Source organism: Acomys minous (assembly GCF_964271855.1).
Source record: "Acomys minous genome assembly, chromosome: 5".
Lineage (NCBI taxonomy): Eukaryota > Metazoa > Chordata > Mammalia > Rodentia > Muridae > Acomys > Acomys minous.
Window position 1 is genome coordinate 105220628 of NC_140494.1, and position 15016 is coordinate 105235643.

At 53.7% G+C, this 15016-nt stretch overlaps 1 protein-coding gene across 5 annotated transcripts; it reads left to right on the plus strand.

The window, feature by feature from the left end:
* Window positions 1-482: 482 nt before the first annotated feature.
* On the plus strand, window positions 483-11237 carry FXYD2 (FXYD domain containing ion transport regulator 2). 5 transcript variants are annotated; one of them, XM_084782675.1, is made up of 6 exons: window positions 483-727; window positions 8976-9014; window positions 9171-9245; window positions 10559-10595; window positions 10697-10727; window positions 10971-11237. In XM_084782675.1, the coding sequence occupies exons 1-5, from the start codon at window positions 697-699 to the stop codon at window positions 10719-10721; spliced, it is 207 nt and encodes a 68-aa protein (XP_084638801.1). In that variant the 5' UTR covers window positions 483-696; the 3' UTR covers window positions 10722-10727; window positions 10971-11237. The 5 variants fall into 5 exon arrangements, with proteins under 5 accessions (XP_084638801.1, XP_084638802.1, XP_084638799.1 ...); XM_084782676.1 differs by lacking the exon at window positions 483-727 and adding an exon at window positions 3770-4030; XM_084782673.1 differs by lacking the exon at window positions 483-727 and adding an exon at window positions 6602-6771 and having other exon boundaries at window positions 8885-9014.
* Window positions 11238-15016: the final 3779 nt, after the last annotated feature.

A 15016-nucleotide genomic window follows, 5' to 3' on the forward strand; every position in this document is an offset into this window, starting at 1 on the left:
AGCTGGATTCAGTGTCAGTGACTGATGGTACAAACGATGAGTGGATGTGGCAATCTGTGTATGCCTGTAGGCCAGGACGGGATGGCCACAGGCCACATGAAAGCCACAGGAGCCTATCTCAGGGCTCCAGAGGCCATAGAGAGAAAGGTATGGCTTGCTTCCTGAGGTTCTCCAAAGGCAGTGACCACAAGGAACCACTTAGAAACACCTCAGGGCCAGGTCAAGGCCAGGTGTGAGTTCTGAGAAAATCAAGAATGCATTTCTCTCCAGGGTGTTCTCTGTGTAGGAGGCTGGCCTAATGGGTTTGTCCTTGCCATAACACAGTGACCTTGAGTCTCAGCATACACTGCCCTTTGGCAACTCCCAGGACCTCTGTGCCCCACTACTTGGCCATCTTGAAGCCAACACTTAAGGGCCGGATTCTATGGGGACCCACCTCCTCCAAGCTCTTGCCTTATAAGACCCCTGTGACCTGGCACTTGTGGTCACAGCAAGAGACAAGAGCTGGCACTCCTCAGGGCTTGGGACTTCTAGCCAGAACAGATGAGGCCTACAAGGAACAGCCACCTTTCCTGCCCAGTGTCCCTGAGGACTATACCATGGAGAATGGGCCTGAGCTTGGAGTCGGGGGTTCTCTCGTGCTTTCTGCCCCCTTTGAAACTCCTTTGAGCTACGAATCAACAGCATGAAGAGGAAATGATGCTGGGGCCTGAAGGGAAAGCCGGTGGTGAGGACCTCTACTTCCTGTGGGAATTAGGGAGATAAGGACCAGCTGAATGTCACAAGCCATGACTTCCCTACACACAAATGCAATGGGGACTGTCCACATGGCTGCCTCAGGCTTAAGACAGACCTGAGAGAATGAGGTGCAACTGCTGAGCTCCCCGACCCTGTGGGCATGACAAGGATGAAGGAGGAATCCCTCCCCCTAACTCTGAAAGACTGCTTTGGTCTCTGGGTCTAAGAGGACACAGGATTCACCCTGGAAAAATCCAACTGAGAAGGAAAAAGGGGAGGCTCTTGGCCTGTCCCATTCTTTTAAAAATCAGGAGAATACCATTTGCATGGCCACTGGGTCCTGTCACGACAGGGAAGACTTCAAGAAGGAGAGGGGTGGGGGTAGGGGTGGGGGTGGGGGTGGGGGCAGGGGTGGGGGTGGGGGTGTAGCTGAGAAACTGATGGGGAGGTCATGCTGTTAGGTGTTTTCCTAGGGAAGAAAGGAAGCTTAGGGCCAACAACGGTGATGGCTGCTGGGGATCTAGCTGGAGCATGGGTGAGGGGGGGAGGTAACTGTCAGGGACCCTTCAGTAGAAGTCACCGGGGCCCCTGAGCTATGTAAAAGGATGTTGTAAGCAGACTTATCTCCTGGGGACCCAGCCCAGCCTAGGGTAGAGAGTGGTACCACCACTGTTGGGACCTTCTTTGGCCAAACACTTCTGACGACCTCCTCCCACATGGAGCCTCTGAGGTAGGTGTCACCGTGCATTTTAAATGGCAGGATACATAGAGGCATCCTTCTCTGGCCTTCCCAGGGTCAGTTTACAGGAGGATTTACACTGGTATGGTCTGGCCTTAAGGGGCTATGCACACAGACATGGGAGGAGTCACTTCTTCAGTTGTTCCCAGGGGAGCAAGAGCCAGGGTCCCTTTGCAGGGGATTACGATGTCCTAGAGAAGGCTCATTGTCCCCAGCTTTGGCTAAACCCTGACGATGGCCTTGGCTGGCTGGGATACCATGGAAGCTGAGGAAGGACTTGGAGGAAGGTCTAAACAACTCTTAACATTCACTTGGGCTTTGGGGGCTGGGAGCCAGGTGTGTGGCTGGGTATGGGCTGGGTGTGGACTTGGGTGTGGGGACAGTGTGTGCGTGGGTGTGGCATGATGGGGTGTTATAGGAGTCTGAGGGTAAGGGTGGTAAGAGCTCAGTGCCTCTCTAGAGAAACGAGGCCGAGTTACCTGCTGCACGCAGGTGGCGGACTAGAGAGAAGGTGGCCTTAGGCAAGCTCGGAGGTTGGGTCGTTGGCAAAATGCTGCTGCCTCTCTGGGCTGGGATAGTGTGAAAATTTAGAAAGGGTACATAGAAGGGTGTCTAAGTGATGGCCATGGGGAAAATCCTGAGGATAGAGGGATCGTTCTGGAAGCTGAGCACTCAAAGGCTATCTGCACTAAGGTCCTGAGGCAAGAACGAGCCCTGGAAGGTGAAAGAGCCACCAAGGGGACAGTATGGCTGCCATGGACAGATGAGCAGAAAAGCTGGGGACAGGGTTCAAGAGGCCACTAGGGCGAGGTTAAGAAGGCGTACAGAAAGGGGGCCAGCAAGAGGGCAAGTGAAGGCACTTGCCACAAAGCCTGGCACTGTGAGTTCAGTCCCTGGGTCCCACAAATTGTCTTCTGGTCTCCAGACATGCAAGCTCTCATATGCACAATAAACAAACAACATAATAAGAAACTTCACAAAGTGAAGGGACACAAAAAACGACCCAGGGTTAGAATCAGTATCCAGAGGATCATGGGAAGGAAAGCAAACGGTTTTTACAAGTGAAGGCCTGGGTGGGAGCGCAGGGCATCTATTGAGAAAGAGGACGTCTTCTTTCACAGCACTGAAGTTGGGAAGACACTCTCAGTGGGCCTGCAGGGAGGTGGCGGGGGGGGGGGTCCCTGTCTGAACTTCCCCGGCGCCTGGCTTGGGGAGTTTCCACTCAGGGCTCCAGGTATCTGAAGGTTAAGAGTTCCATTTGGGAACACGTGACAGGGTCACCGGGTGGAGTTGTCCTTCACCTCACAGGTGGCTGCAGGTGGGGGTGGGAGGCCATTGCCAGCTTAGAGCCCTAAGACACATCAGCCTAACCAGAGGACCCAGCTATGAGTTCAGGCCAACATTTCAGAGTGCTTCCATCTCCCAGCACCCTCTCTTAGGGCGCTATTGCAAGGAACAAAGAGACAGTTGTCAAAAAGACCAGACCCAGCACTGCCCGTGCTCCACTGATAGCCTCTGGAATAGCCACATCAGGATGGTCTTGGGCGCCTAGAGGAGACTCTGTGGTCCAGTCTTAGTTAGACAACAGAGACTTCTTGTAGTGGCCTTGCTCTGCCTTTCACAGCTACCAGGACACAAAGACTCTGGGAGCTACTGAGTGGCTATCCTGTTACTCTTCTCTTGGTCCCTGGCGTCACCCTAGCCCTGAGGAGTAGAAGATGTTCTGCCTTTCGGCTGCTCCCCTGACAGGAAGCTTATTTCTTCTCAGAGGACCTCATTATGTGCCGGAACTCTTGCTGTGACCCTGTAGGTACATCCAGGCAGGTGTGTCATCACAAATGAGACATGTCCCCAAGGTTAAGTGAGGAGTCCTAGGAGGGAAGGAAGGAAGGGTGACCATGGGAGCACCCTCAAAGTGGTGCCTCCAGCCGCTGCTCATCTCTGGCCAGCTAGCAGAATGGCTTAGGAGCCTAGTCAGCTTCCTCAGCTCCAGGACCAGCAGGGACAGTCCCCACAGCACTCCGAGCAGCTTCCCGCCTCATCTCAAGAGGCTCTGGGCTACAGACTGGGCCCAGGGGTTAAGAGACATCAGGGTGGGGCCCACTGGATGAAGACTCTGCTGAGGAAAGGTTGGGGACCCACACCTGCTTCTGAGTGGCTCTTTCAGCTGCCAGCCTGAAGCCCACGGAAGTGGGGGAGGAGCTCTGGTACTGCCAGTTTGTACCCTGGCCAGTGTCTTTCTAGAAACCCTCTTAGAGAACACGATGCAGGCCACTGGCGGCAGCGGCAAGGTCCCTGTGGAGAAGAAAGGATGTTGCAGTTGACTTTGGAGGTCAGAGCCTCTTCCCCTACTCCAACCAGCCCAGGCAGGCAGGTGCAAGGTAACAGTTCCCTCAGCAGCCCCGCCTCCTGCTCCAGCTCAGCTCAACCAGTGTGTGAAGGGAGGAAGTGCCACTCTTCCTATCCAGGCCCCAGGCAAGGGCAGGCACTCCTTGGCTCCTGCTGTGCCTCAAACAGTTCCAGCAGCTCCAGCCATGGACAGGTGGTACCTCGGTGAGTCTCCCAAGCCTGCCCTTCCCCACCCTGTCCAACTTGCATTCAGGGGACCACCCGTCACTTTCAAATACACCTACTGGCTCCCCAGAATTGTGGGAGAAACAGAAATGCGAAAGACAGGCTGCCCTAATAAGGGCACCTCAATAATGAGTCCTGGGCCTGCTATGACATGCTGGACGCCTCTGAGCTAGAGGCTGGGGAAACTGGCTCTCATCAACCTCCTCATCCCGCGGTGTGTCTGTCCATCAGACTACTGCTTCATGTGTTAATCCTCCATCCTCTCTAGCCTCCTGCTCTCTGGTGGCGGCTAGTGCCACTCATCTGCGCCTTAGAAAGACGGGATGATGTTAATCCTCCCCTTTCTTACTGGATCATGTGACATTGGAGGAGTTACTTTCCCAGTGCCTAGAACAGAAAAGTAGTCATCAGCCTGCTTTTCCCATAGCTTTGCTTACCTGTCTACCCACATGCCTGCCTGCCCGTCCGTCTGTCTGTCTGTCTGTCATACATCTTTCTAACTTGCTACCTATTCTCATCTCTTGTTTTAGAAAGAACTTATAGGGGCTTACAAAAAATAGTCACCAAGATAATGTGATAAGGAGTGGGGGTCCTACAGAATTCTGTGAAGAATGGCAGCAGATTCGGCAGCCATCTTGGGACCCGGGCCTTCCAGGCTCTGGCTCTCCCTTTTCTGTGTTTCTGGCTCCATGTTTTCCCGCTCTCAGTTTTTCTGGTCTCTGGAGGACTATGACACGTGCCCTCAAATCTTCATCTATGAAATGGAGCTACCACAAATTAAATGGGCGCCGTGAGAACCGAGAGCCTAGGATGTGGTTCCAGACTCTCACAGGGTGGGGGCTGCTGTCTACTTTTTTTGTTTTGTTTTGGTTTGGTTTGGTTTTTCGAGACAAGGTTTCTCTGTGTAGCCTTGGCTGTCCTGGACTTTGTAGACCAGGCTGGCCTTGAACTCACAGTGATCTGCCTGCCTCTGCCCTCCAAGTGCTGGGATACAAGTGTGTGCCACCACGCCCGGCACCGCTGTCTACTTTTATGAATGCTTGCCACTGGGCTCTGAAAGCTCAGGAGAGCTGTGTGAGTGCCCTGCAGGTGACAGCCAGGGCCCTGCTTCTCTCCTCTCGCCTACTTAGCAGAGAGTGGTTGGCTCTCTGAAGGGACCATTAAACAACAGGCTCCTTCCTGTCACTTTTCAAACAATGCATAAACAATGGTACCTGCTGTCCTGGGCCATATTCTAATATGCCTCTCTCGGTCCCCGCAACTTCCCTGAGCCCTGTGCCCTACCCATTGTTTAGATGAAGAGACAGAGGCGTGGAGAGGTAAGCAAATGGGCAAAGGTCAAATGCTCAGCGAGTGGTGAGTGCCAGTGTCCTGGCATTGGTTGAGGGGGGACTCACAAATGGAGCCCTTCTCTTGAGAAGGACACCAGGGGAATAGGTATCATCTGGCTATCTCTAGCTATCATCTGTCTATCTATTATCATCTATCTATCTATCTATCTATCTATCTATCTATCATGCATCCATCCACCCACCAATCTATTATCCATCTAGCTATCATCTATGTAGCCTGCATGCACGTATGTATGTACATATGTATGTATCAGCTACTTACGTATCTATTATCTGTGGATCTATCTATATATTACCTGCTAGTTTTGGACATTAGCTGCTTGGAGGCCAAATCTACCATCTAGAAACCAAAGAAGACTGTACTACACACAGAATTCATACCATAGTTCCCAAGGGGGACAGTCACAGTTAGTGGGGGGACAACCTGGGAAGATATGAACAAAACACTTGAGCTCTGAATCTGAAAGGGCAGACATAAATCTTGTCCCAACCTCTCACTTATGTGACCTTGGATAAGGTCTCTAATTTCTCTACTTCAGACATCTCATGTCAAGGGGTGGGGGCAACTAATGCAAAAAGGAGCTACCAGCTAGGAAATGCTTTGCAAACCATAAGAACAAGCCTGGGCCTCTTCCCGAAAGAGTCTTAAGTGCATGGTGGAGAAGCCTCAAGAGGGAGTGTTGGGCATCAGGGTAAGACATTAGGGATGACAGAGCATTTCAGACTGAGGTGTGACTGGATAAATGCGGCCCCAGGATCAGGATACATAAACAAAGTCAAGACATCCAGTGCCATGAAGGTTGATCTTGCTTCAGACCCAAAGTTCAGGGGACTGTGGTGGGAGGCAGGCCAGGCTCCTTAGGAACCCCTCAGGGAGACATGAGTGCCCTGTGAGAGTGCTAGCTGTCATGGTGCTGTCCACAGGGGCTGGCAAGAAGGGACTTGGAGGTCCCCACCCTGACATAGTTCTCCCACACACACCACCTCCCATGCGCTGTTCACAATGAGTGCTTCTTGAAACTTCCACTTCCTCATCCCACTGGCCAGCTTCGCCTTCCCCTGCTGATGGAAGAATACTGTTGCTGCCCATCTCAGGCCCGCTCTCTGGAAATTTCCTCTGGGAGGGGCTAGAGACCGCAGCCAGCTCCTCCCCGCCTCTGGCTTCCCCAACACCTCCCCTCGCCTGGCTCAGCAGGAGCCCCTCTGAGCACACTCGGTTTTTCTTGTGACCAGGGTAAATATTACCTGACACTGTTAATATTTAATGCCCCCCCACCTCTGCCCCGGCCCCCCACGGGTAGACACTGACCCAGAAGTAGAGGCCACAGGAAGAGCGTGGAGAAATAACAGGGATGCCTGCTGACGATGGTGAGTGTAATGCCCGGTGAGGCTGCCAGGACTTTGCCTGGGGCTGCTTCAGGTGGGCAGCTGAGCCCCTTTTCCCTCTGAGCCTGCCTCTCCCACTCCCTGTCTCGGGTTCCCAGTCAGTGGCTCTTTAAGAAAGTTAGCGTTGAGAAAGGACCCCCAACTCCACCCCGACAAAAACGGAGAATAGCAGAAGTTGGAGCAGCAGTGTGTGTGTGTGTGTGTGTGTGTGTGAGAGAGAGAGAGAGAGAGAGAGAGAGAGAGAGAGAGAGAGAGAGAGAGAGAAGAGAGAGAGAGAGAGAAAGAGAGAGAGAGAGAAGAAAGAAGAGAGAGAGAGAGAGAGAGAAAGAGAGAGAGAGAAAGAGAGAGAGAGAGAGAGAGAGAGAGAGAAAGAGAGAGAGAGAGAGAGAGAGAGAGAGAGAGAGAGAAAGAGAGAGAGAGAGAAAGAGAGAGAGAGAGAGAGGAGAGAGAGAGAGAGAGAGAGAGAGAGAGAGAGACTTGTTTTTGGAGACAAGGTCTTGTTCTGTAGCCCAGCTTGGGCTGGAACTCACTATATAGCCCAGAATAACTTAAATTTCACAGCCTCCCGCCTGTCTCGGCCTCCTACACCCTGCTTGGTGTGCCCTTCTAGTCTGGAATGGAAAACTAAGATTACAAAGTGGTCAGGGGGGTGCCAGGGTTGGTGGTGGGAGGAGCAGCTCTCTGGAAAGCCTTTCCCAGCTAGCTTAGGATCACAAGAAAACCCCTGAGTTTTTGGGATCCACAGATTCAGGCCTGGAGCCCAACAGGGTCCCTGCTGATGCACATATCTCAGACTGTTCAGGCCTAGAGCGCTGGTGGGGAGGGGGCTCATCAGATGGTTCCTGAGAGGGAAGGAAGGCCTAGCTTGGATCTGGCGGAGGTGGACATTAGCTCCCCATGTGACCTTGATCGTGGCTGAAGCTGGGGGCACTTTCTGCATGGAATCAGAGCCTGGGTCCCTGTGACTTCTTCTTAGATTTTGACCTTCTTGAGCAATCCATACCTGAGGTTCACCAGGCACTGACCCTCCCCTGGCTACTGGAGACGGCCAGACTGACCAGGCACCATAGATGACTACCACAGGGGCACAGTTCAAAGTTGCCTGGGGATTGCTAACTTGCTCATTCCTTTAGAAAGGGCCCCAGATGAGAGGGGTCTCCAGTGGGGCAGCAAAGAGTGCAGTTGGCATGGAGAGGGTGAGGTGGGGTGACTGCAGCTTTGCTGGCCAGCATACCACCAGCTCTGAGCTCAGGCCGGTGGAGGGTAGAATATTTGCTTCTTTCAGGATGAAGGGAGCCACAGGAGGCAGGGCCAGGGTCATACAGCTTGGCCTGGTCTTCTTCGTCCATGTCACTTGAGAGGGAGCCTGAGAGTGCATTACAGGGTACATACGCTGCTGCTCCCACCACTCTGGCCTGAACTGTAGACACTTTAACATCTGTCTTGCTGAGTTTGCCTGGAGGACGACGATATAGACAGCAGAATTTAGGAAGAGGCAAGGCCAGGTTCTGCCTTCACTTCCTTCAGTGTCTTTACAAAGACTCTAGCCGGCCCCTGGACCCCTCCTCCTGGTCCTTGAACATAGAGGCTTTGCTTTACTCGTTCATTATTTCACTCATTTTCCTTGAGGAGGTGAAATTATATGAATAGAGGCCATTGTGGGGCCTCCTGAGAGCTGGGTCTTTGGCCTATCCTTGATGTGATACAGAGCAGGGAACTAGACAGGACCTAGCCCTCCTGGGACTGAGGGTCTTCTCAGACAGTGCAGAGGCCCTGTGTCTGATCCTACAATGCCCTTGTAATGTAACCTTGGGGAGTCACCACCAGCCTCCTCTTCCCAGGCCACTTTTATCCAGCCTTCTTTTGCCCTTGGAGGATCATCTGAGAAGTCTGGAGCTCCCAGGATGCTCCCTCTCCACCACCACCCTGCCCCCCCCCACACAGAGTTTCTCTGTGTAGCCTTGGCTGTCCTGGAATTAGCTCTGTAGACCAGGCTGGCCTCGAACTCACAGAGCTCAGCCTGCCTCTGCCTCCCGAGTGCTGGGATTAAAGGCGTGCGCCACCACGGCTCGGCTCACAGGTCACTCTTCCCCAGCCTTCCCTTGCCCATCTGGGTTCTTGGGAATCATCTGAGAAGTCTGGAGTTCCCACTACTCCTGCTCATGCCATCCCGGCTCTCTCCTCAGGTGGCAGTGCCAAGGGGTCAGAGAATCCATTCGAGTATGGTAAGCCAGTCCCTCCCCTGCCTACCCCATCAGTTGGCTCTCAGCCAGGGGGCCCTGCTATCTGCTCTCAACACCATGGGGCTGATGGTGGGTGGGCTTTGGGAGGTCTTTGAGGGGCAGTGCTCACACCACCGCGCTTGTCTCCTCTCTCCCAAGATTATGAGACCGTCCGCAAAGGGGGCCTGATCTTCGCGGGCCTGGCCTTCATCGTGGGTCTCCTCATCCTCCTCAGTAAGTGGAGACTGGTGGGGCGTTTCCTAATGACATACCATAAGGACAATTGTCATCTCCCCCCACCCCCTACCTCCCCCCACCCCCCAACCCCAGCCTCCCCCAGGAGGAATTCTGGAATGTGCCACAGACAGCAGGCTCTGGCTTCCTTCAGGGTGCCCCCTGGTGGCCTTGGAGAGGAAACTGAGAAAGGAGTCTGGCTGGGCAACTGTGGGGCAGAGGCGGCCAGGGGAGCAGGCACCGCCCTATCTGGACACCATCCTAGCCACCCTAGGCCTTATGTGGTCTCAGCACACTGAAGGACACCACCCCTACCGCCCCTGTCAGTGTTTGAGAAGGACAGGAAGAGACTGTGGTAGCTCCCCTCCCTCAGTGTATCTGACACCTACCCCTCCACATATTCCTGGAAATCAGCAGGGCTGGGACCAAGGCCATGAGGCCTACTACTGGCTTATCCTAACTCTGGGGACACCGGGGAGGCATCATTTTCTCTCTGTTAAATGGGGACAGTTCCATCCATCTTGTAAGATTGGGGCTAGCATCCTAAAGTAGTCTAAAGAAGTGAAGGGGTGCTTTAGGAAGGGTCTAGGGTAGTTGTGGAGGGTCCTAAAGGAGAGGAAAATGACAGTCACCACAGCAGGTGTTTACTAAATGCTTGCTGCCTTGTTTTGTTGCAACCGGAAGAACAATACCAGGATCTCAGTCAGAAAGACACTTGGTGGTTTCTGTACCTGGGAATTCCAAACTCTGTCTGTCTCCTGCCATTCCACTTGAAAGCTGGGCTCCTAGGAGAGATCTGCCATCCGTCTGTCCATCTGTCTGTCCGTCCATTCGTGTGTGTGTGTGTGTGTGTGTGAGAGAGAGAGAGAGAGAGAGAGAGAGAGAGAGAGAGAGAGAGAGAGAGAGAGAGACAGAGAGACAGAGAGAGAGAGAGAGAGACAGAGACAGAGACAGAGAGACAGAGACAGAGACAGAGACAGAGACAGAGACAGTGAGACAGAGAGATTTGGCCTGTCCTCCAAGTGTGCTGAGCAGCTGCCGTCTTGTGCCCAATGTGGTGCAGGTGGCCTCATGAACTCATCCCAGCTGCCACTTTCAGCACGTTCACAGTCCATCACGGATCTGGTGCAACGAATGTTTGCTGATTGACTAATTGCTTGGTGGTCCAGCCTTATATAAACAGAGAAACAGTTAAATGTGGACTCCAAGCCTCACACTGTGATGGCGCTGGAGGAGGGAGGCAAGCCTGGCAGAACTGGGTCTCCCAGGGTCCCCTTGGAAAAGGGCCACAAACTTTACCGTCTCTTTTCCAGGCAAAAGATTCCGCTGTGGGGGCGGTAAGAAGCATAGGTGAGTGCTGTCAGGGTTGGGGGGGGCAGGATGTTTTCCCAAAGGGGACCACAGACTTTTTCCTCGCTCTGCCTTCACTCACTTTATTTCCCCCATTACAGGCAGGTCAATGAAGATGAGCTGTGACAATAGGTATGTTCCCTTCTCATGCATGTGAATAAGAGACAAGTTGAGAGAAATTTGGGGTGGGGGGTGGGGGGAGGGGTCAGGTGGGCTGTCCTCATTAAGTTGTAAAGGGAGGGCTAAGTATCTAAAGGGGGGAGGTGCCAAAGTAGGTCTTCTGCAGAGGGGTCCTTGAGAATAAGAGGGACAGGAACAAAACCACGAGCCACAGAAGCCTCCCTCGCAACTTAACCTGTGCCTCTGTCTTTCCAGAGCTGGCAGTGCCCACCAGCGCATGGGCACCAGTGGCGCCCATCTTCCCCGGCTGTCCTCATCACAGCACTCGGGCTGAAGGAAGTGCCAGGCTCACTGTGACCCCTCCCTCCTCACGGTCATCCACTGATGCCTCTTGATCTTTAACTTCCTCCCTCCCTCCCTTCCCCAACTCCTCCGACACCCCACCTCCTATTCCAAGTTGGGGTACATGTGGAGCCTTACTCGGTTTTCAATGAATCGCTTTACAAGTATCTGCCAATGAAAGCAGGCTCGGTGTGGTCATCTGTGGTTTCTTCGTCACTCACCCCCTGAAACAGCTGCCCTGGGGATAGAGACCTCTGCCTGACTCCCAGACACCCTGGAGGTGACTGGGTCCTCCTGGCTGCTGCTGCTGCTGCTGCTGCTGCTGCTGCTGCTGCTGATGATGATGATGAAGCCTTGGCGCTCCCTTGGGGAACTTGCTTCTTGGGTGCTCTTGGACAACCAGGTGGTAGCTGTCTGTGGCCACACCCATGGGCTCTATGGTTTCCCTAGGTACTCTACTGTCCAGGGTGAGTGGTCTGGAAGGCCTGGTGTTGGGCGTCGGCTCATGCTCTCAGCCCATCCAGCGCAACCTCAGGTGGGTGGGGTCCAGGGAGCTGCAGTTGCAGCCAACTCCTACCCATCTATTTGTTGGCATGCTTCCTCAGGAGTGAACGTTGAGAGTGAGTCCGCTGTCCCTGCCCCTTCCTTCCGGGAAGAGACCTACAAAGAGGTCCAGCACCATCTCCCTCCATTCCCATGAAATCTCCAAGGGGACTGGAGGGCTGGCAGGGATGCTGGCACCATCTTGTGACTGGTTTCCTTATCTACATCTCACAGTATCTGAGCAGAGCCTGGGATGACGCAGTTTGAAAGGAATAGACTTTGTTAGGGTGGGCCAAACAGGCAGGGTGGACAGTGACTTTGGTGCTTAAGTCTTCTGTCCTAACCCATTGCCCCGGGTTTTGAGTCCCACCCACCCACAAGTAATCGCACAGTCCTTTGAGAGGCCATTTCCATTGTATGGAAGGGGTTGCTGACCACCCCACCCCCACCCAAGAAAGGTAGTGACTTGTGTAGCACCCTGCCTTTTTTTTTTTTTTTCCTGTGAGAGGAGCTTGGGGTGGAAGGGTAGGTGTCAGTCAGCTGAGGCCAGTAGGTAAAGTTCAGGTCCTAGTCTTAGTGTCATGCTACTTACAGAATGTGACCTCACACCCTTAAGTAGAACTCAATACTGCTATGCTTGGCTGCCCTCTAGAGGGAGGGAGGAAAGAGCAGAGGTGGAGGTGATCTGGCCAGGGTTAGTCCTGGGGAGGCGGCAAACTCTTCAGGGTTGCTGGATGCTGGGGCAAGGCAAATGGGAAGAGGTATTCAAGGTCTGTGGCTCACTAAAGAGAAGTGGGAGCCTTGGAAAGGAGTCGCATTTCTAGAACATTCTATACACTAGCCCATCACTGAAATGGTCTTGAGTGAGTTGCTCCTCCTCCCTCAGCTTGACACCATGTCTCCTGTTCTCTAAGTGACCAGACTGATCCACCTGGACCTTGGGGTCTTTGCCTGACCTGGGCCTAACCATACGTCTTGAGCAGAGAGAGCTGGCCACAAGAACGAGATTACTGGAGAGCCTGTCCTCCTGTCCCTATGCCCTCTGCTACCCTCACCCAGGCTGAGGTTCAGTGAGCCAGCCCAGGGCTGAGGGACCACAGCTCCAGGGGACATTCTGATTCTGTGACCTGCTCCTGGGCCACGACATCTCCTTTCACTATCCAGGAAGTTGTCATGCTTTGAGTTACTGAACATGTCATTCACTCTGAGGTTTTCCACATATCAGAGCTGTCCTGAATTACAGACTACAAACCAAGTCTTGAAAGTGACTGTTGCCTCACTGATTGCTTGGAGACCTAGTGGTCTTAGGGTGAAATTCCTCCTTCCACCACCAGAGGGAGCCCGTGACTTACTCAAAGTCACCTGAAACTGCAACTGATTTCCTCTGGGCTTCTTTCAGGCCCCAAGACTTGAGTTACTATCATGGTCCTGTCCCCATGTCCAGATCTCTCCTTCCGAACTCACAGTCACCCAAGAATGACACACCCAGGGTTAGGGCAATGAGCCCATCTTGGCCTGGGTGGCCTGGGTGGCTTGGGTGGGGCAGAGGCTGGCTCATCTGGAGCGTGAGGACTTCTTGCATGAGCTTCCAGTTTTTCTAAGAAGCACTGGCACTTTAGGGGACCACTCCCATGTCGCGTCAACAGTTTTTGGCTCTCCTGGTTCAGTAAGGAAGAGAGAGTGCCCCCAAAAGATTCGCTGGCCCTACACACAGCAAAACGAGGGTCTTCTAAGACAGAGATGGGTCCTAGGGCGGAGGGAGGACTGAGTCCGTATCCCGCTACCCCGACCCCTCGCCCGCTTCCAATATCTTGCTCAGGGATAGGCTGCCACTTCTGGGGAGATGAATCAGCTCCCGGCAGACGTGCACCCCCAGGTGGTCAAGATCTGAACTGCAGTTGAATGAGGGTAATCCAGTCCTCATCAGACTGGACAAATGCCCGACCGGTCATAGCCACTCAGTCCCAATCAGGAAGAGTGATGAGCTTGGGCCGCAGAGTCAGGAACAGAGCAGCCACAGTCAGGTGTGTTAGGAGCAGGACTGAGACACACGGGCTGCAAGGGGGAGCTGTGGGGCTGCCACGCGCGCCCCAGCCCTAGCCGATTGCCAGTCTCCGGAAACACACGGAGCCCCAGCTTAGGAACACTTTGGGTTGCTGCAGTTGGATAGCTGAAGGACTGGGAAGAAATCCTACTTAGAATTTGGAACCTTTATGTCCAGGGTTTCATCCAGACACTGGAGGGACAAGCGATGGCAGCAGAACATAGGATGGAGGGGTCCCCAGTTGCCATGGGTCTCACATCTGGGAGACCTAGGAGCCAGCCTCATTTGGCAAATTTGTTTCTCCAAGCCTGCTGGGCTGCCCAGTGTGACCCTGTCCCATGATTCCATAGTGCTGTTGTCTCTCTGTACATCTTTAAACCTGGCTCTCTGTTTTGAGAACTCCTCACTGCTGCTTCCTGGAAGAGCCTCTTGGTGTTGCTGGGAGGACTGCCCAGGTGAGCCAGGAGGGAGGGCAGCGGGTGGCCAGGAACAGCTGCCGCAGGCATGCAGGCCACAGACCATACTCTGGGAACTGAAACTGGCATTCCTGGCAGCTTTGTCCCCCAGCCTGCTGTGTGACCTTGGAAAGGTCCTTGTCTGCCTCCGGACTCGGCTTTGGGGAAACAAAACAGGAGACACAGATTCTAAGTTTCTGTCTAGAAGTCAAGGGCCAGTGACTCTGAAAGAAGGTTGGGGCTGATGCGGGTTCTCTCTCGCACCCAGGGTAGCTAGCTGTCCCTCACAAGCAGCTAGATGCACACAGCCACACACGCACAGCAGCTTGGTAATTGAAGAAGGCAGGCACCCTGAGAGGCAGAGGAAGGAGCTAGTGTGGCTCTGGAGCAAGAATACTTCTCTCTCTTTGTTCCCCACAAAGGCCTGTCAATCAGTAAGAGAGTGTACACTCACACAGACCGCCGGGAAGTCACGGTCCTTGCTTTGCGGGGAATTAACATTTCAGGTCTCCCGTCTGCAAACCAAACATTCACTATGAAGTTAATAAAGTTATTCAGGAGAGGCCTGAGCCCTCAGCCAGCCTCTCAGGGGGTGTGAGCAGGAGTGAGAGATGCAGAACGGGCCTCGGCTGTTCGGGCCTCCTTTCTGATATCCTAATGACGCATCTTCTTGGAACTGAATATTCCTTCACTCTGGGGTGGGGGTGGGGGGAGCCCAGAAGATTAGCTACTCCAGGGTGAGAATTGTGCCTGTGCTCCTCAGTGGCCTCAGTGCTCCTCAATGGCCTCAGTGCTCCTCAGTGGCCATCCCAGTTCCAGCAGAGGACCTAGTCGGTAAATGTTAGTTGATGGACCGCAGTGGCTGCTTGGAAGAAGAGGGTTGAATGAGGAACGGCCAGCCACCACTGTATAGGGGA

Excerpts from the sequence above, each read along its gene's own strand:
- FXYD2 (XM_084782673.1), top strand. Across the intron at positions 9,015-9,170 it reads AGAGAATCCATTCGAGTATG|ATTATGAGACCGTCCGCAAA; the intron begins GTAAGCCAGTCC and ends CTCTCTCCCAAG. Across the intron at positions 10,596-10,696 it reads GGGGGCGGTAAGAAGCATAG|GCAGGTCAATGAAGATGAGC; the intron begins GTGAGTGCTGTC and ends CCCCCATTACAG.